At 55.6% G+C, this 23,504-nt stretch overlaps 1 protein-coding gene across 3 annotated transcripts in view; it reads left to right on the top strand.

The window, feature by feature from the left end:
- PPP2R2C (protein phosphatase 2 regulatory subunit Bgamma) overlaps positions 1 to 23,504 on the top strand; it is a 138,270-nt gene that overhangs the window by 25,349 nt on the left and 89,417 nt on the right. The window contains exon 1 of one of the 3 annotated variants that reach the window (XM_040488356.1): positions 10,896 to 11,449. The exons of the other annotated variants lie outside the window; for them this stretch is intronic. Within the exon in view, the coding sequence (XP_040344290.1) occupies positions 11,404 to 11,449 (46 nt within the window). The 5' untranslated portion in view covers positions 10,896 to 11,403. Of the gene's footprint in view, positions 1 to 10,895; positions 11,450 to 23,504 lie in introns of those variants that run through there. 3 annotated transcript variants of the gene reach the window in all.

The following is a 23,504-nucleotide window of genomic DNA, read 5'->3' as shown; positions in this document are numbered from 1 at the left end:
GAGGGGCGGGGGGTGGGTCTCAAGGGTGGGTGGGACTGGAGAACTAACCTTCCTGTCCCCTTCCAAGTCAGGCTGTGCTTGGTGGGAGTGGGGTGGGGAGTGGTGGAGGGAGACGTTCGAGATGCTGCAGGGAGACCTCTGAGTTCTGGAGCCTCAGGATAATAACTGATATTTTCTGGGCACTGCCTGTGGATCTGGTACTGTCTGAGCTCTTGCCCTTAATCTTTAACGTGACCCCATACGGCAGGTTGTCACTGCCATTGTCACTGACTTTTTACAGGTGAGGAAGCTGAGGCCCAGAAGGGTTCGGTAATGTGCCCAGGGGACCCTGGCCCTAAGAAAAGCCAGCTCTCAGGGTCAGGGTGTGGTCCTTGGACAACATCCAGACGAGTGAGTCCCCTCGGGTGGCCTTGAGGCCACATGGCCACTCGGGGGCAGAGACCTTGGCTTCCTACTTCAGGTGCTGGGACTCATGGGCGCTGAGGGTGGGGGGCCATCTTCTCGCTTCCCCCGGAGCATCACATCGGCGTGAGAACGTGCGTGTGGCGCAGGCTGGAGCCTTGGTGCTCAGAAAGGCCTCTTGAGCCCCTTGGGTTGCTGAAAGTTACGCGTTTAGAATTCCTCTTTTGTTAAAATTTAAATTTTACAATCTCACCAGCCTATTTATGAAGCTTTGCTTTTGTGTAAGATGAGAACAGTCACCTCGCTGCTTCTTTGGATGTTTGGTTCGCAGAGAGAAAGCTGGCTCCCTCTGACAGTCTGTCCTTTTGCAAACTTAGTTAATTAACTTCCCCTAAATTGGTTCCAGTTGGATTAATTAAATGCACGGTTGCTGGTACGGACGTGCAAATGATCCCAGCATGTCATGTCTTACCTGGGCAGTGAACGCAAGAGCCTGGAATATTCTTAGCTGGTGCATGGAGCTGGCCAGGAGTCACCCTGAAAGGGCTTGAGGAGAGGTTTCTAACGCCGCAGGGCGATGGATGGGAAGGTGCCTCCCCGAAGTGATCCCTGGATGTTTCTCTGATCTATGCGGGATGATACATCCCAGTAAAAACTGCAGAGTGCAAAACCACCTGCCCAGCTAGTCATCACATGGAAACGTGGGGACACTGCAGGTCTGTCCATCTTCCCTGTGCAACATTCTTATGTTCGAAGAAATTCAGAAACTAAGTCCCTCCACTCTTAGTAGCCTCTGAAATGCAGAATCGCTGTCTTTGAAGCAGTGGGGCGGGGAGAGGTGGAGAGAAGGAGCGTGGTGACTTTGAGACCCTTGGAGCAGGATTCCCAATAGTCCTGTTTTCCCTGCTTACAACCCAGGGGACCTGGGGCAAGTTATGTGACCTCCGTAAGCCTCAGTCTTCTCATCTATAAAATGGGGGGAGTAGCAACCAGGCTCAGGTGTTGTTGGGAGGACCGACCGAGTAAGAAAATGGTTGTGGTGGGGCCTCTGGGTGTCTCAGTCGGTTGAGCCCAACTTCGGCTCAGGTCATGATCTCACAGTTCGTGGGTTCGAGCCCCGCGTCGGGCTCTGTGCTGACAGCTCGGAGCCTGGAGCCTGCTTCAGATTCTGTGTCTCCCCCTCTCTCTGCCCCTCCCCTGCTCATGCTGTGTCTCTCTTTGTCTCTCAATAATAAATAAACGTTAAAAAATTAAAAAAAAAAAATGGTTGTGGACATTGGCTGTCACAGCGACTGCCCCCCGCCCCCTGGTCCTCCCTGGCCTCTGCAGACACAGACCTCCGGTAATAAGTGTCGGGGCCTGTGTCTTATCGGTCTGGTTTCTGTACCTGGGGAGACTGTCTCTAGCCAATGTTGAGCATTCGGTAGCCATCTGTGCTGTCAGACTTTGTCCGTTACTTGGTTCTGGGCTATAGTTTTCCTGATCTGTCAGTTCTTTCCTCGATCATGGCCAAAGGGCTGCAGGCAGCCCAAATCTGTGACCTGGGTGGTTGTTTATGCTGCTGGGCTGGCTCAACGCTGGCCGTATCACACTGCTCGCCAGCCTCGCGTGGGCCAAACGAGGCAGCCGGATAAGATGCACCCAAAAGCCATCTGTTCTCAGCCCTTGGACCAGATGGTCTGCAAGGACACCCGGGGGTGGAATGGGGAGGGCATACATTTACTGAGCACCCAGCATCTTCCGGAGCCTCTCTGCAGCCCCGTAAGCCCGACATTGCCGTTGTGATCATACAGAGCAGGAGCAGGAGGCCCAGAGTGGTCAAGACTCTGGTGAAGGCCACACATCCAGGAAGCGGTGGGGTGGAATTTGAACCCGGGGCTTCCTGATTTTAGCTCGTGTCCTTTCCAGGCTGCTGGGGTTCGCCATCATCTAGCTGAATGCTGCGTCAGTGACTTACGGGAAATGTCCATAAATAGGGAGTGACTCATGCAGGCGTAAGCTGGCTCCTCTCAGAGTGCCTGACGCCCCCCAGGTCCCAGGGTGTCCTTGGGCTGTTGCATGACAGTCTGGACCGCTTCCTGCAGCAGTTTCGGACATCCAGAACAGAGGGTTTGGGCTGGAGGGCACCCTGTGTGTGTCATGAGATACCCATTGCCTATAAAAACCTTCCTGATAAAATCATTGGGAGACGGAGAAGCCAGAGTCACTTCTGAGAGATGATGCTGGTCATGTATTAAGGTTGATCAGGCTGACGTGTGTGCAGAGTTAGTCCTGCCAGGGGGCTGCTGGGCGGGCTGGCCGGCCGGGATCCTTACCAGAACAGGGCCGAGGAGAGAGGGAAGGGGCCTCATCTCTTCTGGAAGCTTAAAAAATTGGGGCCACTGCAGGACTTTGTTCTCCATGAGGCTGAGGGTGGAAAACAAGATTTCCCATAAAGTGCAGGAATGGGTGGTGGATGGTGGTAACTTACCCCACGGGGTGGTGGCCAAGTGTAGTGACTCAGGACATGGGTTTTGGAGTCCAGCAGACTCAAGGTCAGGTCCTCTGGGTGGCCCCAGGCAAATCATGCAAGTTCCCTGGGCTTTGGTTTCCACCGCTGTGGTAGGAAAAATACAGGTGTCTCCCTTGGACGAATTCTGGGGGCCCAGGAACTCATTACGGGCAGCTTCACAGCCAGCAGCCACTCCATGCATTCACAGCTCAATACCTACTGGCTGTGTGGCTTGGGGCGAGTTGCTTAACCACTCTGTGCCTAGATTTCTTCATCTGTCAAACAGGGATGATAAAATGGTACTCGTGCCTTAAAGGTTACTGGAAGCTTAAATGAGTTAATTAATATAGAACACTTAGTACCTGGGACACAGAAAGTGCTATTTGTCTTGGTGGCTCTGATTATCACCACGGTCAGCAGCAGCATCGCTGTGTACTCTCCCCAGCCCCTGGCACCATGCTGTTTGCCCGGAAGCGGAACTGGATGGTCCGTAGAGCATCTCGATGATGGGTTGGTGGCCCCAGGGGCCGGAGCAGGTGGCTGAGGGCAGGTTTTGCTTCCCCGTGTGAGTTTCGGAGTGTCCAAGTGGGTTGGTCCTGAGCCGGGGCCTGTGCCCACTTGCCCACCTCCCTGCCGAGAGCAGGCAGGGGCTGATCCTCTCCCCAGGCAAGAGAATCATCTGCAGCCTGAGGCTCAGAGGGGAGTGTGGGCCTTCTGCCTGTGGGGCAGATGGCTGGGAGTAGCTGGCCAGGTGCTGGGGATGGATGTGGGAGACGGCACGCTGGACAGTCTGGTGGCTTCCTCGCCCTGGGGCCGCCCAGGCCGCTGGCAGTTTCATTGCGAGCCAGGACGCCACATGTCACAGCTTTCTGAGTCACATCAGAATGTGACAGCCCGAGCTCAGCCACTCGAGGAGCAGGATGAATTGGAGAGTGAGGTGGTCGTCTTGGCCAACTGGCTTCTCCCACCCACAGTCGACGTTTGACTCCCATGGGCTGTGTGCTCGGTCTGACCCAGGTGGCCAGGTGGCTTCTGCCATGGCTTGTGGGGTGTGGAACGGGGCAGTGAAGACACGAGATGCAGGTGCTGGGTGTTTGTGCAGAGACACACGGTGCCAGGTGGAGCATCAGCTCACATGCGTGTGGGGGCCACACCCTCTCCTTCCAAACACCACCCCTTTGTCGCTTACCCGGCTCACCTCCGAGGTTTCTCTGCTCCTCACGGGGACAGTTATGAGGGCAGCGGAGGCCCAGGCCAAGGAACGAGGTCTAGGCGAGGGCAAGGGGCAGGGATGCGGGTGTGCTGAATGGTAAACCAGCTGCAGAGGGTGACGCCTGAGTCCTTAGCCAGGTGGACAAGCCTGGGGGGCTTTCAGGAGGAGGTCACAGCAGAGCACAGGCCAGGTGGAGGGAAGGCATGCGTGGGGACACTGCCGGCCATTCGGTAAGGCAGGATTGTAAAACGGTGGGAGTTGGGGGTGGGGGCTGCAGGTTGTGGAGGCCTTGTGGGGAAGGCTGGGGAGGCTGGATTTTCCCTGCAGGCTATGGGGCTGGGAAGGGCTTTGAGCTGAGGAAGGAGAGACCAGAGTTGGGTTGAGAAGGGCCACTGTGGCATTAGCGAGGAGAGGGGCTTCAAGTGAGGAGACTGAGGGAGGGGGTCTGCCACATCCCTTCAGGGTCCTGTACTGTTTTCTTATGGAAGGACCCTGGAAGTGCTTTCTCTTCCAGGAACCAGCATGTGGGTCTCCCTCTGCTGCTGGAGCCCCCCTTGCCAGTGCCCTGGTGGGGAGGGGCTCAAAGTTCCCGGACATCTGTGCCTCTGTGGGGCAGCGGGGGCTGGCAGGTGGCTCTGGCCCCTCACTCCTGATCACAACCCCCTGGGGTGAACTGCCCTGTCCCCAGAGCTCCCCTCAGCACTGAGCCAAGTTGCCCTCCTTGTGTTTTCTCTTGGCCTCACTGCCCTCTTGGCCTCCTTTCTGTCCTGGCCTCTCTCCCCACACTCTTTCTGCTTTTTTCCTGGGAGCACTCTGTCATCACTTCTGCTCAGACCCTTGCCTCCAAGTCCATTTCTGGACCCAACCTAATACAGGGCAGCAAAGGAGCCGAATACTTATTCAAAAGGGTGTTCAGGGGAAATATGATGAGACAGGACCCAGGCAGTGGCCATCAGCCCTGCCAGGAGGCTCTGAGGCGATGGCAGATGGGGAGGGAGGTGCTGAGGCCATAGGGGAAGCAGAGGCTGGAAGTCAGCACCACGGACAGCACCGTGGACAGCACCACGGGCGGGGGTAGGGGGGCACCTGGGTTCTTTACCTTAGGCCTCCCCATTGGCTGGGCCTCCCGGACCACAGCGGGCTTTACAAAAGTTGGGCATTTAAAATCCGGCCCGTTTCCCCACTGCTGAAAACCAGGCCATCTCTGGTCAGTGCCATAGTGTCCAGGGGCTTGGGCCTCCCTTAGGAAGTTGCTGGTCTGTTTCTCTATACCCACCCTGCCAATCCTTGGCCCAGGGGGACAGGATCTGATAGGACTTTGGGTTTCCCTATTTCTGCTTTTCCTGTGCATGGGATTGGAATTCTGCCTTGAGCTTGCCAAGATATAGGACTGATTGTTCAGGCATGAGGCTCTGAAGGTAGATAGATACCCTTTTCTGAGGACTCCCCAGAAAATGACTCTGTGAAGCATATGTTCACTACTCCATCTATCTACCCATCCAATGTGGGTTGCTTTCCAGTTGTTGGTTGACCCCATGCTAGGCTCTGAGGACCTAGAGAAGGCTAGGTCATGACAGTCATGCCCTGGGGAAGCAGTTTGGAGGGGGAGACAGTTGGACAAAGAGACAGCTATGGTGTCATTTGGACGAATTCTGGGATGGAGGGAGCCACAGGGACTGTGAGAGCTGACCTCTATGTGGTGATGGAGGGATGGGGAATGTGGCACAGGGTTCCTTGAGCTGGTCTTAAGAGATTAGCAGAGTTTTCCAGGCAATGAAGTGAAAGCAGAGGGCAGGCTGGGTGGAGGCGTTGCCCCCTAAAGAATGTGAAATAGCACGGTGTGCATGAAGAACGATAGGTAGTAGTGTATGGCTTAGGCTCAAGCTGGCCAAGATGGGGCTGGAGTATGGACGGGGCTAGCAGGGATTTTCAGACGATGTGCCAGTGCGTTTGGACTTGCCCCTGGAGCTATAGCCATCCAACCAAAGTATTTAAGCTGGAGTGTGATGGAGTCAGAGTTTCAATGTAGAAAGATCTCTCCGGATCTGAAGGGAAGGGGGGATGAGGCGGGGGAGCCTGAAAGCTGGAGGGCAGTTGGGAGACCTGCAGGCTTTCCGGGCAGAGGGAGAGGGCTGGTCCCAGGGCCTGGCTGTGAGGCTGTGACCAGAAGCATCCCTCAGCCCACATCATGCCTCCCTAATTTATTTATGTATTATTTTTTAAAATTTTTAAATGGTTATTTATTTTTGACAGAGACGGAGACAGAGTGTGAGTGGGGGAGGGGCAGAGAGAGAGGGAGACACAGAATCCGAAGCAGGCTTCAGGCTCCGAGCGGTCAGCACAGATCCCGACACGGGGCTTGAACCCACGACCCGTGAGATCGTGACTTGAGCCGAGGTCAGACACTTACCTGACGGAGCCACCCAGGCACCCCAACGCCTCCCTAATTTAGAAGAAAATTTCATCTCTGCTCTTCTGGGATGGAAACGAACTATTTTGAACCATGCCAATGTTAGGTTTCTAATTTTCCTCTGAATCCATATCTCATTTAGAGCATTAGAAACCGGAAAAGCAGCACAGTGTGAATGTGGTGCCGTAAATCAGTGCACGTCACAGGCTACAGTGCCCGTCATCTCTACACAGGCGCACATCCTGCATTCGTAATAAATCTAATTCTTTATCTTTCGGAGCTTCAGACTAGAGTAATTAGTAATTTCTGCTGATACTGGGAAACCCGCGCTTATGCAGGGTTAACGGAAAAGCAAATTTATTTGAAGTGCTTTTGCTGTTGCTAATGAATGTCACGATGGGCCCTTCTGCCTGGTTTCGGAGGGGAAACATCCTATTTATTTAGGATTTCATTCTTGCTTTTTCTATATTTGCCTATTTCATTTGCCTATTTCATTCTTGCTTTTTCTATAAATAGGTAACGGCAATAATAGTAACAAACATCGTCGACTGAGTTCTTCCTTCCCACATCCCTAGTGCTGTTCAGGGATTCCGTGTGAGAGGATCCTTTGTCCGGATGTCATTTTCCTGTCCTGTGTGTTCTGAGGTCCCGTAATTGATCTTGTCCCTATGTTTTTGCTGTGTCCATGCTACGTTACATTTCAACCCCGTAAACGATAGTGGGTCAGGGACCACCTCTATACCACCCGTGGTGTTATTAACTCACTGTTTTTCTTGGGGCACCTGGGGGGCTCAGTCGGTTGAGTGTCCGACTCAGGTCACAGTCTCACAGTTCACGGGTTCGAGCCCCACGTCGGGCTCTGTGCTGACAGCTCAGAGCCTGGCGCCTGCTTCGGATTCTGTGTCTCATTCTCTCTCTGCCTCTCCCCCGGTCATGGTCTGTCTTTCTCTTTCAAAAATAAATAAACATTAAAAAAAAAATTTTTTTTTTAAAAACTTAACATTTTTCTTTAAAAACTGGCCCTCTACTCTAAGTGGAAAACGAGCAGATCAGGCCAAAAATAAAAAGCAACTGTAAAGATAAGCGTGGGTGTCTCTGCTCGAGCAGAATATATACGTTCCTGAGAAATCTCTCAACCGGGAAAATCACATGCTAACACCAGGCTGATGGGGAGAATAAGGCTGGGAGCAGAGCAATGGAAACCTAGGCCGAGTTGGACCAGAACACTAACAAATGTAGTAACAAGCCTCTAAAAATCTAGCACAGTTAAAAAAAACAAACAACATGTTAAATTCCTAATAAATAAATATCCCAGCAATTATATAATTTTTCTCTTGCAAAAAAAAAAAAAAAAAAGTTAAGGTTGTTTGATGTGCAAAGGGAGACAAGTCCCATGTACAGAAGAGGGAGTTGTGCATCAAACAACTTCCAGACTGGGCCAAGAAGAAGCGAGTGAATGGGCCTGGTTTCCTGTGCCGTCTTCTTGGCAGCTTTCTGCATTGAGCTGTTACTGTTTTTTTGTCTTCAGCTGCTTGCACTGGCTGGCACAATACATTAATACACCGAGAAAAGTCGTGCCTGAGCCAACCTGACTTTCCCACCTTCTAACATCATCCTCGTGTTTGAGAATCACGTATGACCCACTCTGCTTCGCAAAAGCCACGGTCGCAGCAGAACTGAGTGTTGGATGGCAGGCGGAATTCAGCTCAGGCTAGGCTAGATGCTGTAGCAGGGCCGTGACCAGGACTGTTGGTCCAGGCGCATGGGATGAGACAGGACAGGAAGGAGAGGTTTGGCGAGGGCTCTGGCAGAAGCATACTTCTCTTTGCCTTCCAGAAAGACCCAGGAAAACTGCACTCAAGCCAACAGGAACGCCGCTCGGGGATTGGTTCAGACCAAAAGGACGGAAACTAGCTAAGATATTTCCATCCCCCACCCCATCCCCCCTTGCAAGGGTGCTTAGATCTGTTAACAGTGAGAAAAGTTCCTTACAGAGCCAGGAGTCAGCAGCTCACTCCCGCAGAAGTGGGGGTGCTTTATCTCGGCCCAGAGTTGTGACGATTTGATGAGCTAAGGTAGGGGAGAACAGACCGCGGAGGTGGCAACGAAGACTCGCTCACACGGCTGAGTGACACCACCTGTCATTTCTGCAGGAAGCTGCCATGCCTTTCTTTGTGCACCAAGTTCCTGGCATGTTTATGAGACTTTACAAGTACATTTCAGTAAACACAGCAGACAGATGGCAAGAGACACGACTCCCTCTGCTTCCTCTCTTTGTCTCGATGGAGTTCAGCTTTGAAGAAGGGGTCCTGGCGGGTTTATGATGGCCAAGTGAAGGGTGAAGGGACATTCGATGAGAGCTCTGGTTCAGGGGCTTCCCCGGCTCTGGTCAAGCCAAGCTCCTCTCTGGGCGGTCGTTCCCCATCTCTGAAAGACAGGGGTTGGGCCAGATGGCCCCAAGAGGCCTTTCCAGCCCTTATGTCTCAGATCCCCTGTTGCCAGCAGGACAGAGGGAAGGCTTAAGCCACAGATGTGGTTTCCCTTTGAGCAGTTCCAGATCTGTGTCTTGGTGGCCACGCTCATCTAGCACTTTACCAGCTTTTTTGGGGAAACGGAACAAGAGCCTCGTCCTCCACTCTGGTGACCATGAAACGTGGATGCCCAAAGATGCCAGGCAGGTCGGGCAGTGAGCAAAGGACGGCACGTATAAAGAGACACGGTGTGGCGCGCTGGCGAGCCTGGCCATGGGGGACTCTAGAGTGGCCAGCTCTCACAGTTTCTGAGAAGAAATCAGAAACTCCAGTTTGCACGTCAAATCTTGCAAGTCCCCTTTTTCTTTTTTAATGTGTATTTATTTTTAGAGAGAGAGAGAAAGAGAGAACACGAGCAGGGGAGGGGCAGAGAGAGAGGAGAGAGAGAATCCCAAGCAGGCTCTGTGCTGTCGGCACAGAGCCTGATGCAGGGCTCCATCCCACAAACCGCAAGGTCAGGACGTGAGCCGAAATCGCGAGTCGGACGCTTAACCGGCGGAGCCACCCAAGCGCCCCACATCTTGCACATTTCTAAATGTTCACTGAGGAGTTTTCCAGCATCATCTGGGCCACAGCACGTGTGTGGGTCAAGTTTCCCAAGGACAGCTCAGGCATTTGTGACCCCATTGTCACCTCTGCCTTGGAGTCCGTGTGAGCGATTAGTAAGCTGGGGCCCAGGGACCGAATCTGGACTAACCCCTGTTGGTGGGTGGAAAGCAGCCCACACCTGTTTGTTTCGGGATTGTGCGTGGCTGCTTTCCTGCTACAGCAGAGCTGAGAAGTTGTGTCAGGGACAGCGTGGCCAGCAAAGTCTGAAATGTCTCCTGTCTTGGGTCTTTGCAGAAAAAGTGGGCCACCCCCCGGGTGGGGTCATTGTAGGGCAGGGGAGACATTCTGGATTTGGAACCAGAATGACCTGTGTCCGCAGCCTGGCTCAGGGAGCTCACAGCTTTAAAACGACAGGGGAAAGACAGTGTTTCCCTTTCTTCCTCCTGGAAATGATCCTGACACAATAGCGGACCCGTGGGGGTGTTGTTCATCGCGGGCACAGCCGTGGCGTCCGGAATCCCATTTGTGGGGAGGGCCAGTGAGGGTCAAAGGTGGGTTCGGGAGGCCTCCGGAGGGAGAGCAAACGCCCAGGGCTGCAGAGCGCAGAGCAGGAAAGCAGAATTCTCCACACCCTGGGCGGTGCACGCCCAACACAAGACCCGCCACCCCTTCTGGGGAACGGCAGGAATGAGTGCCTTGGCTGGCACGGAGTCCCCTCCGCCCCCCAAGTCTAGTTTATACAAAGGAAAAGCAGGGGAGTGTGGGCTGAACCACCATATTTTCCGGAAGCAGCCTCCCGGGGAGGCAGGGCAGGAGAGAGAGGCTCTGTGTGGGGTGCAGGCCCATGCCTTTGCTTTTGCCCAGAAAACAGTAAAGACCAAAAGGGCCGACCCTCACTCACTGCCCTGTGTCATGAGAACGGTCTTGCTTTCGGGGCTGTCTTGCTCACGAGTCTTGTATAAATTGGTGGCTCAGGAAGAACCCACCTCATGCAAAGACAATTAATAACCAGGAAAACCCAGCACCGACTCCGTGCTAAATTACTCTAAAGAGCCAAGAAAGTAAGGGGTGAAGAATGTGCAGGAGAAAAAAAGTTGCCACCAGGCGGAGGACCATTTGAGCAGTGCAGAAAGTCTTGGTTAGGGGAGAAGCACGGGAGGCGGTCGCATCTGTAAAACAAGAATGTGATGCAGGGGTGCCAGAGCTCCGGAGACGAGGCGACACGGCGGAGCCCCGTAAGACAGATGGACTGAAAAATGCAGCCTCCTGAAAGCCAAAGTCCACCATGGAATTTTTCCAACGGGAAGTACAGGGACACACTGGGAGATCCGGAGGGCGGGGCTGGGAAAAGCAAGGCAGATTAATATAAATAAAGGCGGAGAAAACAAGTGACCCAGGAGACAGAGGAGACCCAACATACTCGCAACTGGGGTCCCTGAAGACGGGAGCGGAAATGACTAAGTAAAGCAATATTTCAAGAAAACTGGCCAAACAGGAGATTTGACTTCATGGATTGATAGGGAGTGCGGTGAGTGAGGAAAGAGCAAAGAGACACTGGTGAGAGGATTACGAGTTAAAACGAGGTACCGTTTCCATGGGTCATATAGGCAAGGACCAGACGCCTGATCGTGCACGTGGTGGCCAGGGCGCAGGGGAAGCAGGAACTCCGAATGATGACAATTCTGGACTCGGGAAGCCCACTTGTGACCATTGTCTACTAAAGACGCTCACGTTAAGTGAGAAATGACGCCGGCCCACGAGGTGCACCGTATAATTGGTGGTGACACCAAAGGGCGAAGTAACCGTGATGGCCATCAGTAGGGGACTGGCCCGACGAACTGTCCCAGAGGCTGGTAAGGCTCCGCGATGGAAAGCATGAGGCGGCCCGATGCACCCGGATGTGGGACAGCGTCTAAGATTCTTTAGGTGACACGGGCAAGGTGCGGGGTAGTGGGAGATCTGGGACACCCAGGCTAATGAAATGGGATATTTCAGGATTGCTGTTCATACAATATTTCTGGCAGGATGGTGCGCTCGAAACTGTTCATGGTGGTTGCCACCAGTCAGGACAGCAGGTGGGGAGAGGGAAGCGTGTCAGGGAGACTCGCTCTCGCGGTTGGTTTTGTTGTACTTTTCCGTAACCAGAGACTGCACAGCTTAGAAAAATGATGACCCTAAGCTCTGGAGCCTACGGAGTGCAAATGCCGGCTGGGCCACCTCCCATCTGTGTGACCTTGGGCACGTCACTTCGCCTCTGTGGGTGTCAGACGTGTGAAATGGAGTTGAGGATTGTACCTACTGCTATGGTCTTAATGTTTGTGTCCCTCCAGAATCCACATATGGGATCCTGACCCCCAAGGTGGTGTATTAGGAGGTGAGGCCTTTGGGAGGCGATGAGGTCATGTGGGCAGAGCCCTCACGATTAGGAACATTGTCTCACGAAGAGACCCCAGAGAGTGAGCTCGTCTCTTGCACCATGTGATGTCCTAGTGAAGAGACGGCCAAGGATACGGGCCCGCACCGCACACCGAGTTTTCTGGTGCCCTCTCGGACCTCCCACCCTCCAGAACTGCGAGAATTGTTCATTGCATATAAGCTACCCCGTCTATGGTATTTTTGTTACAACAGCCTGAAAGGGCTAGGACACTACCACATAAGCATGTCGAGGATGAACCAGTTCATTCAAGTGAAATGATTAGGCAAGAACCAGAGTAAGTACAGTCGAATTAGCTGTTACGATGACTGTGTCCGTGGTTGAACCCAGGGCCTGGATTCGGAGCCCAGGGGCCTCTCGGCCGCGTGGCGGAGGCCCACCTGTCGACGGATTGGCCGCAGCCAGGAAGAGGGGGTCTGGAGCGGGGCCCTAAGGAGGGCCGGCCGGCTCATCCTCATCCAGGGGAGGCTCGGCGGCTGCCGTCCTGCTGGGTCTCAACGAATGAATGGGGGAATGAGGCAGGACCCTTTCAAAGCCCTCCGACGTGCAAAATTTTCCAAGTCTCACGTATCCGAGCGGAGGGAGGGTGGAGAAGCGGAGTTGCGCACGCACCGCCCTGGGAAGCAAAAATGAGAGCGACCATTTGGAAGGGGATTTGCTGGCATCTAGAAATGGGAAAGCCGCCCCAGGCCTCCGGTCCAGCTCTCCCCTTCACGGGGAAATAGGATAGAACTGCCCAACAAAAACCATTCGATGATCTCACGTCCCAAAGCTCCAAAAGCCAGAAGACTTTTGCGTGACTTGTTAGGCAGCAAAACCTGACTTAAATTGACGTCTCGAGTTGACTTACAGTCTGTATTTATGCCTTTAGTGTGAATTTTGGTATGTTTTGCTGCAGAAATAAAAACGTGTGTCGGCCCGGGCGCTGGCCCGGATCCTCCCGATGGTGATGTGTGGCCAGTGGAAGGCAGGGCGGGGACCTCCTCCGACTTATGCTCACTCACGGGCCGCTGCTGGAGGCTGGCTCAGAGGGGGCGGGGATGGAAGGGGAGACTGAGACCTGGTGTGTGTGTGGGGGGGGGGAGGGGCGTGGATGGGGGAGACAGCAGAGAGCAGGCTGCGGGAGAAGTGTCAGTAGAAGCTGGCCCAGCCTCCACCCCAAGATCACACTGGCTGGAAGGTGCTGGAAAGTCTCTGAGGTAGGCCTGAGGTCGTGAGAATCCAGGCTCTTGGCGGGAGTGAGGTGGGGGGGTTTCCCTAGAAGCCCTGAGCCGGGACAGGAGTGTAAGCGACTTATTAAGGAGGTGCTCCCAGGGGAGGCTAGGTGGGGCATGGGGGAGGCAGGGCGTGATTTCAGATGAAGGTCGTTTCAGGCTGATCCTGATGGATTGTTCTCAGTGGGGGTAAGGCAGCCATTACTGCTATGGGCCTGGGGTGGGGGGTGGTCATCAGCACTCCCAGGCACTGCCCCCTCTCTTTGGGGGTGCGGAGGGCATCTTCCTAAGAGAGTCGCAGGTGCAGTTGGGCAGAAGCCAGCATGGAGGGACACCAGGGCAGGGGAGCCCAGAAATGGGGAACGGATGGAAAACAGTGCTCCCTATGCAGTCTTGGTGCTCAGTTCCCTCCAGAGCACAGACTGGGGACGGGTGGACTTACAGAGGAACCGGGGGGTCGTGGTCTGACCCCTGGGTCCTCCAGCATTCTGGCAGCTGGCCATTCATGGTCTCTGCCCGGTCCCCCTCTCTGCGGAAGCCCCTGGAAACCCCGTGGCCCTAACGTATTTTACCCCAGGAGGTGGGTCTCACCCGATCACATTCTGAAGCCGCTCCTAATAGCTCACGAGAGCCAGTTACTCGGCCTTTAGTGTTGTGAGCTGGTCGTTATCTTGTTAGTAGCTCGAAACCGGCCATAGGATGAGTATTGCCCCCTTGGAGATCGGCCCCCTCCTCCCTCAGTCGTTCGATCCCTGTCTTGGGTAGGCTCACTCTGAGATTGGGAGCGCTCGGTACAGCTACGAATCTGTGGCCGTGGTCCTTACCTCGCACTGAAAGCCAGTTCTTCCCAGCACCCCGTGGCGGTGGTGGGGTGCTGTCACCCGGGGGAGTCGCCTTTGTCTTCCTGAACCCGTGGTTTTTGGCTTTTCACTGATACAAGGTGGTAGAAGTGGAGCAGAGAGAGCATGGATTTTGGAGCCAGACCGCTGCTGCAGGCTGTGTGACCTCAGGCAAATTGCTAGACCTCTTTGGGCCTCGCCTCCCTTCTGGGACACCCGCATGATCATCAGGGAGCCCCCAGGGTTGCAAGGGAGATGAGGGCGGCTGTGAAGCATCACACCCATCAAGGGTCTGGTTGTGGTGGCCTCTCGTTGATTTCGGAGCTGGGGAAAAATCTGCTGGTTGTGGAGTTGGAACTCGATTCACGCGGCCACGGCTCGAGCGGAAGTTCACACCCCAACTTTGGTCCGGATCCGCCGGGCCCTGAGCAGCAACGTTAGCTTAGGAAACTGGGGCATTCAGAGGGGGGCCAGGCCCCTGCAGACGTGACGTGTGGCCTCGGGCAAGGCGGTCAGCGTCCCTGGGCCGGTATCCTCATTGCACCGTCACCGCACCGTCTCCAGCGAGGGCCGCCTCATCGTCACGCCTTCTGGAAGCTGTGGGGGTACAGCCGGCCCTGCTTCCCAGGGGCAAGCCCGCGCTCCGGGAGCCTTTCTTCTCAGACGCGACGGGGCACTCGTTAATCCCCTGACCGTGAACTCCGTTCCGTCAAGGATTGAGGTCCAGCGTGTTAGCATACAACAAAGCCTCAAGGAGCTGCTTAAACGCTATGAGATGGTTCATAAATTTGGCTTTTCATCCCCGTCAGAGCTTTCTCTCTGCAGAAAATGGGAAGCAAGACAGAGCCACACAGGATATTCTGCTAAATCCAGAGCAACAGCCAGGACTCCAGGGTCTCTCGTGCTGCTTGTGACCAGGGACTCGGCTGTAATTCGGATCAGCAGTGCTGGAATTAATGTTATTGTCCTGGCCTGTTTACTTTTGGGTTTCCGTTAACGTTTGTTGTGGATTTCTTTAATGGCCTTCCTTCTTTATAGTTTTTAATTAAAACACATCTTTGTGAGGCTTGTGTTCGTCATTGTTTTTTTTTACCATGTATGAGGGCCTGAGATTTACTGTTAATTGACTGCTGATGATCTGATTTGAGCCCTACATTAATTTTTTTAAGAACTGTGAAAGCAAGCTGAGAAATGAAAATACAGACGTGGTGTTGAAGTTAGAGAAATGCAGGGTCACGGTCAGAAGTTCATGCTGCTCCTGCCCTGTCGTGTGGTTTCGAGACAGCCTGTGGGCCAAACCCCGCCCACTGCCTGCTTTTGTAAATAAAGTTTTATTGGAACACAGCCACACCTGCTCACTTACAGACCGTCTGTGGCTGCCTTTGTGTGATGACGGCCGAGCCGGGGAACTGCAACAGAGACCGTGTGGCCACAGACTCTCCCTGTTGACTCTCTGGCCTTTTATAGAAAGAATTTGCCAACGGCGATGTTATCTGTCAACCTGGTCGGGCTGTGGTGCCCAGATGTGTGGTCAGACGCTATTCTGGATGTTTCCGTGAGGGCATTCTTAGATGCAATTAACTTTGAAATCAGCAGACTTTGAGTAAAGCAGTTTACCTTTTATAACGCTGAGGGTGGGCCTCATCTAATTAGTTGATGGCCCCAATAGAGTGGAGACTGACTTCCTCCGGCAAGGGAGAATTCTGTCAGAAGGCAGCCTTCAGACTCAGACTGCAACAGGGCCTCTCCTCGAGTCTTTAGGGTGCTGGCTAACCCTGCAGCTTTTGCCCTTGGCAGCCTCCATAACCACATGAGCCAATGCCTTGTTAAATTTCTTTCTCTGTGTAAACATCCCATTACTTTTGTTTTCCCTGATTCATATGCCAGCCCTTGGTATGGAGGAAGGGGTGTGGCTCAGGGTCAGACCATCTGTAGTGAAAGACTGTGCAGAGCCTGGGAATCAGGCAGACCTGGGTTTGAATCCCAGCTCTGCCTCTTCCCGGTTGGGACATCCAACATGATGTGGTTTCTTAGCCAGAAACATGGAAGCCCTGACCTTTAATGGTAGAGTCACAGGTGGCTCTGTGACTCTGGTCTCTTCCCTGTTCCCCACCCCCCTCCACAGAGCCAAACAAGCCCAGGCCCAGGAGCTGGACATTGGGGTGGCAGGGACAGCACCTCCTACGAACTTGGCTGGAAGAGGGGGGACTTCAGGCCAGCCGTGTCCTGACTTCTTGCTGTGAGCAAGTCTTGCGGAGGGGTGTCTGTCCAGACAGCTGTTAGAGGGTATTAGGCACAGCCACGGTGACAGGAACCAGAGGTGAGCAGAGGCCGTGAAGGTCTCCTCCCAGGAGGCCCTTCCAGCCTTCTCTTCCACATAACCCACCAGACAGCCTGGATCTGGAATCGCTGTCCAGAGACATGACAGGGACTTGCTGCTCGAATTTCTGTCTGGTTGGAGCTGAGCGTGGGAGACGGGCCCTGAGGCCAGGCCCCAGCTTGGGAGCCGCTGGCCTGGTTGCAAATGGCTGTACTTGGGATGTAGTTGGAAGGAGTCGTCTTGCCAGGATTTCCCGGTCTTCATTTGAGCACCCAGGTACTGACGGCTGAGCCTTCATTCTCCTGCTCAGTTCTTTTATTCATTCAACAAACAGACCTGTTCTAGGCACCGAGCACCCAGCAGGAGCCTGGCAGACCCCTCCTGGCCCTCTAAGCCCCGTGGGTACGGAGTGTAGGCGTCCGAAGCCGGACCCAACCCAGCTCTCTGGGTCTCATTAGCAAAGAGCCAGGCTCTGGGCCAAAGAGGAGAGTGAGGGTGGCCTGCTGTGTGGGTGGTTAGAACGCAGGCTTGCAGTCAGAGTTGAGCGTGAATCCCACTCTGCCATGCGACTCCCGGATGACCTTGGGCAGGTGACCCAACCTCCCTGTTTACGTAGGAGGCTGACCCTGATTTCTCAAGGGCCCCCGGCCAGCACCCGCCCTCCTCGATGCCATTCTGTCTCTGCTCTGGGATGGTCCATTCTGTCTTCTGACAGTGACATTGAGAGTGCTTTGGAGCACTGGCAGGATAGAGTGGGGGTGCTGTAGAGGGAGGCGACGCTGCCCTTGTGTTGAAACATAGGGAGCACGTGGTCGTGCGGGTGTCGATACGTGCAGCACACGTTTCCCCGAGCGGACTGAGCCAGCTGCTCCCCCGTGTGGGTCCCAAACCCTTTGTCCTGAGCCATGAGCAGTTGGGAGGCCAGGCCCCGCCTTGCGTCTCTGCATCTCACATCCTCAGCCCGGATCCCGGTGCGCAGCAGGCGTGCGGGAAGGGCTTGGGGAAGCACGTGTGGCACTGGAAGGATTCCCGCTGTTGGGAGTTCTAGCAGCTGACCGTAGAAGTGGCTGGACCGCGGGGCTGCCTCTCCCCTCCGTGAGGAGCCTGTAATGTGAGGGCCGCGGGCTGCTGGCCGCTGTCGGATCCAAGGAGCCGCTTCCTGACAGTCCCCGGCTCGGCAGAGGGACCCCGTTGGTCCCCGGGACCGAGCCGGCCAGGAAGGAGGTGATTGGCCACGACCCCGTGGGCACCATAGCAACGGCTGGGTGCCTGCTGGCTCCTTGGATTGGCTGCATGGATCAGAGCCTGCCCCTGGGAAGTGGCCCATCCCACCCTACCGTGGCTGCAGACACCCGCGCCCCCCTCCCCGGGCTCCCTCAAGTATTGATTCTGGGGCCCTGTTCTCCCTGCACGCGGATTTGCCCCCAACAGATGCCGCTCCCCGCTGTCTCCGTCAGCTCAGGCTGCCCTAACGACGTACCGTGGCCTGGGGGACTTGATCAACAGTTTTTTCTCACCGTGCTGGAGGCCGGAAGCCAGTCAAGGTGCCAGCCAATTTGGTTCTTAGCGAGAGCTCTCTCGCCAGCTCGCAGACGGCCACCTTGTCGCGGTGTGCTCACAAGACGGAGAGAGAAGCAAGCTCTCTTGTTTCTTCTTGTCAGGTGGCTGATCCCTCGTGAAGGCTCCCCCCCTTGTGACCTAACTGCCTCCCGAAGGCCCCAACTCCAAACGCCATCCCGCTGAGGGACTAGGGCCTCCACGTACCCGTTCTGGGGAGATGCCAACATTCAGTCCACGGCCGCCCGGGATCCGATGCTGGAGTGGGTTCAGAGATGCCCCGTTGTGCTGCTGCTGGGGACAGGCACGGACACGCTTTTCTCAGGGTTCCCGTGTGTGCCGAACAGGAAATGGCAGCTGCCTGGGCCACCCAGCCCTCTGTTCCTGCGGAAAGGCGGAGGGTCTTGCGTCTGCTCGGAAACCAAAAGCCACACGTTCACACGTTTGGGCAGGTGGCCGAGGAGAACGTGTAGAGCTTCTGAGTCTCTGCTTGGGAGTCTCACAGCGCCCCGAGAACAGGCTACACTTGGAGAGGAGCACCCCGAAGCTTTGGGCAGCACTGCCTTGTCAGACCTGGCTGGCCTGGGTCCTCGTGGGACTCCCAAGGAGGGGGCTGGCCTGATCCTGTTCTCCAGGTGACAGCACTGCCCTGAAGGAGCTCAGATCAGAGAGGTTATGCATGTGCCCAGGACACACAGCGTGTGAGGCACAGAACTGAGTGTGGCCAGCATGGGGCTCCTGAACCTGCTCTTAATGATTGTGGGGAGGGTGTGGCTAAGCTAACCCTGGGTGCAGGGTCTCCTGGGAGGGGCCAACAAGGGAAGAGCTCAGAGTTGAGGAGGGCTGGCTGCTCTAGGGAGCCGGCGGAGAAGGAGGACCCTTGACCCAGCCCATGCGGTTTCTGCGTTGGGGCACATGCCGCACCCTTCCTCTTGTCCCCAGACAACCCCAGATAAATGAGAACAGGAGCAATGAACATTGTTTCTAGAGCCTTCTGGGTCCCAGGCTCGTGCTAAGTTCTTTGCCTATATTAACCAAAGTCTTGCTTCCCCAGGACAGGCCTAGAGCTGGAGACTTGTATCCCTAAGTCACAGAGGAGGAAGTGTGCACGCAGAGGCCAGCTCGGCCGTGCTGGAGTCGGGATTTGAACCCAGAAAGTCTGGCTCTGAGGTCTTAGCATTGGCCATTTGTGAGTGACAAAATAGACTCTCTGAGGTGAGGTCCCTGTCCCGGGTCTCGTGAGAGGTGTGGGGGCTAGAAGGGTAACAGCCCTGCCCCACCTCTCCCACAGAGCTCTACACACAGGACACAGTCCTACCCCCGTGCCTTTGCACACCCCACCCCTCTTCCTAGAGTGCCCTTTCCTCTCCCAGGGCCCGACCCCAACGGTCCAGGCCCCACACCGGGGCCTGCTTTGAGGAGGCCTTTCCTGGGCTCCCCCTAGGTACACCTCACCAATACTGCTTGTCTGTTTGGCATCTCTCTCCCCAGATGGAAGGAACTTTTTTTTTTTTTAATTTTTTTTTTTTAACGTTTATTTATTTTTGAGACAGAGAGAGACAGAGCATGAATGGGGGAGGGGCAGAGAGAGAGGGAGACACAGAATCGGAAACAGGCTCCAGGCTCTGAGCCGTCAGCACAGAGCCCGATGCGGGGCTCGAACTCATGGACCGTGAGATCATGACCTGAGCCGAAGTCAGACGCTTAACTGACCAAGCCACCCGGGCGCCCCTGGAAGGAACTTTCTTAAGGACTTGTGTTTCTTGCCGACTAAACTGTACCTGCCAGATAGCACAGGACTGGCACACAGTAGGGCTCTGATGTTTGTGAAAGAATGAGGAATGCCCTGCCGTCCCTCCCATGCAGGGCATGGCCAGGGGAGGAGGTGAGTGTCTGGCAGGCCCGGGGCAGGATGTGAACCCACCTGGCTGGGGTCGTTCCCTGGCTTAGAGAGGATGCGTGTGAAATGCATGGCCTGTTACTGGCGCTCGGTGGGCACTAGTCAGTGCTAATTATTATTGGTGATGCGGGTGTGAGTTATATTATATGGTAGAGCCTTTACGTGTGTTACTGTTACGGGCCGAACTGTGTGTCCCGCCGCCCCCCCCCCCCCCCCCATTCATATGTTGAGTCCTGACCCCCGGCACCTCAGAATGTGCCAGTGTCTTTCTCCAGAGCTGGGCAGGCCACGTGCTAAGCTCAGAGGTTGTCGTCCACGCATCCTTTTGTAGTGTGTATGTACCCGGCCTGGTTACCAAGCCCTTTCTCGCCTGTATTTCAGTTGATGCTGACTCTACCCCACAAATGGTTGGGTCGGAGCCCAGCGCCGGGCAGGCCCTGAGCCCCCGGCCCCCCGCCCCCGGCAGGACCGTGCCAGGCCCCCTCCTCTCTTCCCTCAGCTCCCTGGTGGTGGAAGCCACCTGGTTGGTCCGCACGGCGCCAGCCAGGTCTGCGGGCTGTGCGTTCGCGGCCGTGGTTTGCGGCAGCCAGCGGGCTTTTGGCACAAAGCAGGTGACGGTGGCGCCCATCTCCGGAGCTGTCCGGTGAGCCACAAGCACTTAGTGAACACGTAGGTGCCAGGTGGGGTGCTCAGATGGCCGGAAATGGGGCCGAGCCCTGGCCCTGGGTGGGGCCTAGAGACTGGGCAGGTGGTGCAAAGCCAGATTTGCCACTGGCAGACCGGGAAGCCGGAAGCGGGGAGCCTGCGATGCCCTTCGGCAGAACCCGGGCCAGCCAGCGTGGCCGCGATCGAGTTCAAGGCCCCTTCTGTTTAGGAGCGTCTGATTGGCTCACGCAGGTCATGTGCCAGCCAGGAGGCTCGTGATTGGCCGAGCCCAGGTCTGCTGCCTGCCTGTATTTGGGGGAGCTGAGAGGGTCTGGCCGTTCCGTTTCTGAGCATCGGGTGTAACCGGGGTTCACCCCAAATGCAAGGGGGTGCGCACAGAACAGCCAAAAGGACACCAGACACCCACCATTCCCACTGTGTGTCCCCCGGTGCCCTTGGGGTCAAGGGTACTGACATGGGGTTGCGCCTCGGTGCCTTTGGCCCCAGTGATCCCTCTGCAGGTAATACCCTCCGCCTTCTTCAGAGCCCATCCCTGCACCCCTCTTCCAGGGAGCCCTCGTCAAGCCCACCAGGGAGAACCAACCCTGCCCCCACCACCAGCAGCAGCCTTCCTCCCAAGGCTATGTGGCGGGCTGGAGAAAGTGGAGGCTTGGTAAACAGGTGAGGGTCCATTCACCTAAAATATCTGATTATAACATTCAGCGACGTGTTTAGTGAGCACCCGAGAGCGCCCGCACAGTCCTGGTGCCGGGAATGTCGTGAGCATCTTTACAGGTCAGATACGTGTTCGTTGTCGGGGGGCTGGTATTGCACTGGAGGGCCACGCCGTCTCATTTCACCCACCTTCTCTTCCTGGGCATTCGCTTCGTTTTTACTCTGTCTGCAGCATCTGCAGGGCTCCGGGATTTGTCACTTCCGTCGGTGACAAACTCATGGGTGACAGCGTCCCCAGCAGATCACGGGTGCTCAGCCACCCCATGGTTCCCTTTCCGGACCTACGCAGGTGGGAGGCGGAGGTGGGCCTAGGGAAGCAGTGAGGGGCCTGGCCTTGCAGCTCACAGGCAGAAGCTGACACGTTGCAGGAAAAGTCTGGTCCCGGGGGCCAAAAGCTGCACAGGCAGTTCTGATTCCCAGGCTGGGCCTCGCTGCCCGCCTGGTTCGAATCCACCCAGAACCTTAGCGAATATGGGCTTATTTGGAAATCGAGTCTTTGCAGATGCCATTACTTAAGATGAGGTCATACTGGAATGGGCCCTAGATCCAATGACTGGTGTCCTCAGAAGAGGAGGGACACACAGAGACACAGGCAAGGGTATCGTGTGAAGACAGGCAGAGCCTGGAGTGACTCGCCTCCAAGCCAGGGGAGGCCGAGGGCCGCTGGAAGCTACCAGAAACTAGAAGGACAATGCCTGGGTTTCCCCTGGAGCCTCCCGGAGGGAACCAGCCTGCTTGGCGCCCTGACTTTGGATTTCCGGCCCCCAGAACTGTGAGACAATACGTTCCCAGTGTCTCCAGTCTCTTTATTCGTAGTCAAAAAGAGAATTAAGACACAGACCCAGCCCGGCCCCTAACGCGCTGACCCCCCCGGTTGTCTTCCTCTGCAAAGTGAGGTGTGGACAGGGCGAGGGTGACACACGTTTTGTGTAAACGACCAGACAGAGAATGTTTTAGGTTTGAAGGACTAAAATACAGCGTCCCCTGCATAGTTTGCTTTGCTTTGTTGTCATTGTTTCTCGGTCGTTTGTTTCATAACCCGTTAAAAACGCAAAACACATTCTTCATCTGGGGCGGGGTTTGGCTTATGGGCTGCACTTTGCCAGCCCCTGGACTTGAGGCATGAATTCTGCCTGTGAGGAACCCCAGCTGCATGCACCGTCCTCCCCGGGGGCGCAGAAGGGTCCTGGATTCTGCCGTCAGCCAACTGCCTGATGGAGGAGTGGGCCCGGAGCCCCCCAGGCCTCAGTGTTCTCACCTGTCAGTAGGGAATAAGGGCTGGTTTTCCTGAGCGAAGGTCACAGGACAGCACTAGGCGGGCGCACACCTGCCTGCACCCATGCCCGGGACCCCTCCTGTTCACACTTCCCTCCTCGGCGCTGGGCGCAGGGCCTGGCACGTTGCAGGAGCTCAGGGGAGATTTGTTTGAAGAACGAAGGAAGCTTTCCAGAAGCCCTCTCTGGGTCAGGTATTTCCCCAGCCCCCACTTTCACTGCAATGACTTCCGTGGTGTCATTGTCTCTGAGGGAGGGCAGGTCCTCTGGCTGAGTCACCTCCCATGCAGGGTTTGATGACAGAGGGGAGGAGAATCAGCCGAAGGGGGTTACGTCTGACGGGTGTCTGGGCGAATGACGTGATCTGGACTGCACCCAGCCCTGGCTCAGGGCCACGTGCCGGGGCCCAGGTTCAGTCCTGGAGACTCAGACTCTAGAAGAGGAGGAAATGATTTCTAAAAGCCGTGTGAGCTGGTCCTGGGAGGGCCAGGGTTGGGAGTCAGACCCAGGTTGGAATTCCAGCTTTGCTGCGTGGCAGCTGTGTGACCCCGGGTGAATGTCTTAACCTTGCTGGGCTTTATTCAGCCTCCTCCCTCGGAGGGCACAGAAAGCCTCCCTGTCCTGAGGATGGGGTACGGTGTGCCCGGCACAGCACAGGGCTGCTCGCTGTTAGTAACACCTCTGTAGTCAGTGGCTGTGAAGGATAAAGCCTCCCATTTTTGCCAAGCCCTCCCTCCTTCCAGAGTGGGTGTGTGTCCCCTGTTCCCTTGGGTCCCGTGTTGCCACCGTGCAAGGGTTGCTGTGGTCACCCTGTTTTACAGATGAGCAAACAGAGGCTCAGCGAGGGAGGTGACTTACCTGAGGCTACAAGGCAAATGGCAGAATGGTGACCACAGCGTGGTCCTTCCTCTGCCCCCTCGTCCCCCTCCAGAGTCCCCGCCTGCTCAAGGCATTGTCCCGGCCGCGGACGGTTGGGCCACATTGACCAGA

This window comes from Herpailurus yagouaroundi, unplaced genomic scaffold (genome assembly GCF_014898765.1).
Source record: "Herpailurus yagouaroundi ecotype Mexico unplaced genomic scaffold, PumYag 28, whole genome shotgun sequence".
NCBI lineage: Eukaryota > Metazoa > Chordata > Mammalia > Carnivora > Felidae > Herpailurus > Herpailurus yagouaroundi.
Note: the sequence above shows the minus strand (reverse complement) of the source record. Positions and strands in the feature narration are given on the sequence as shown.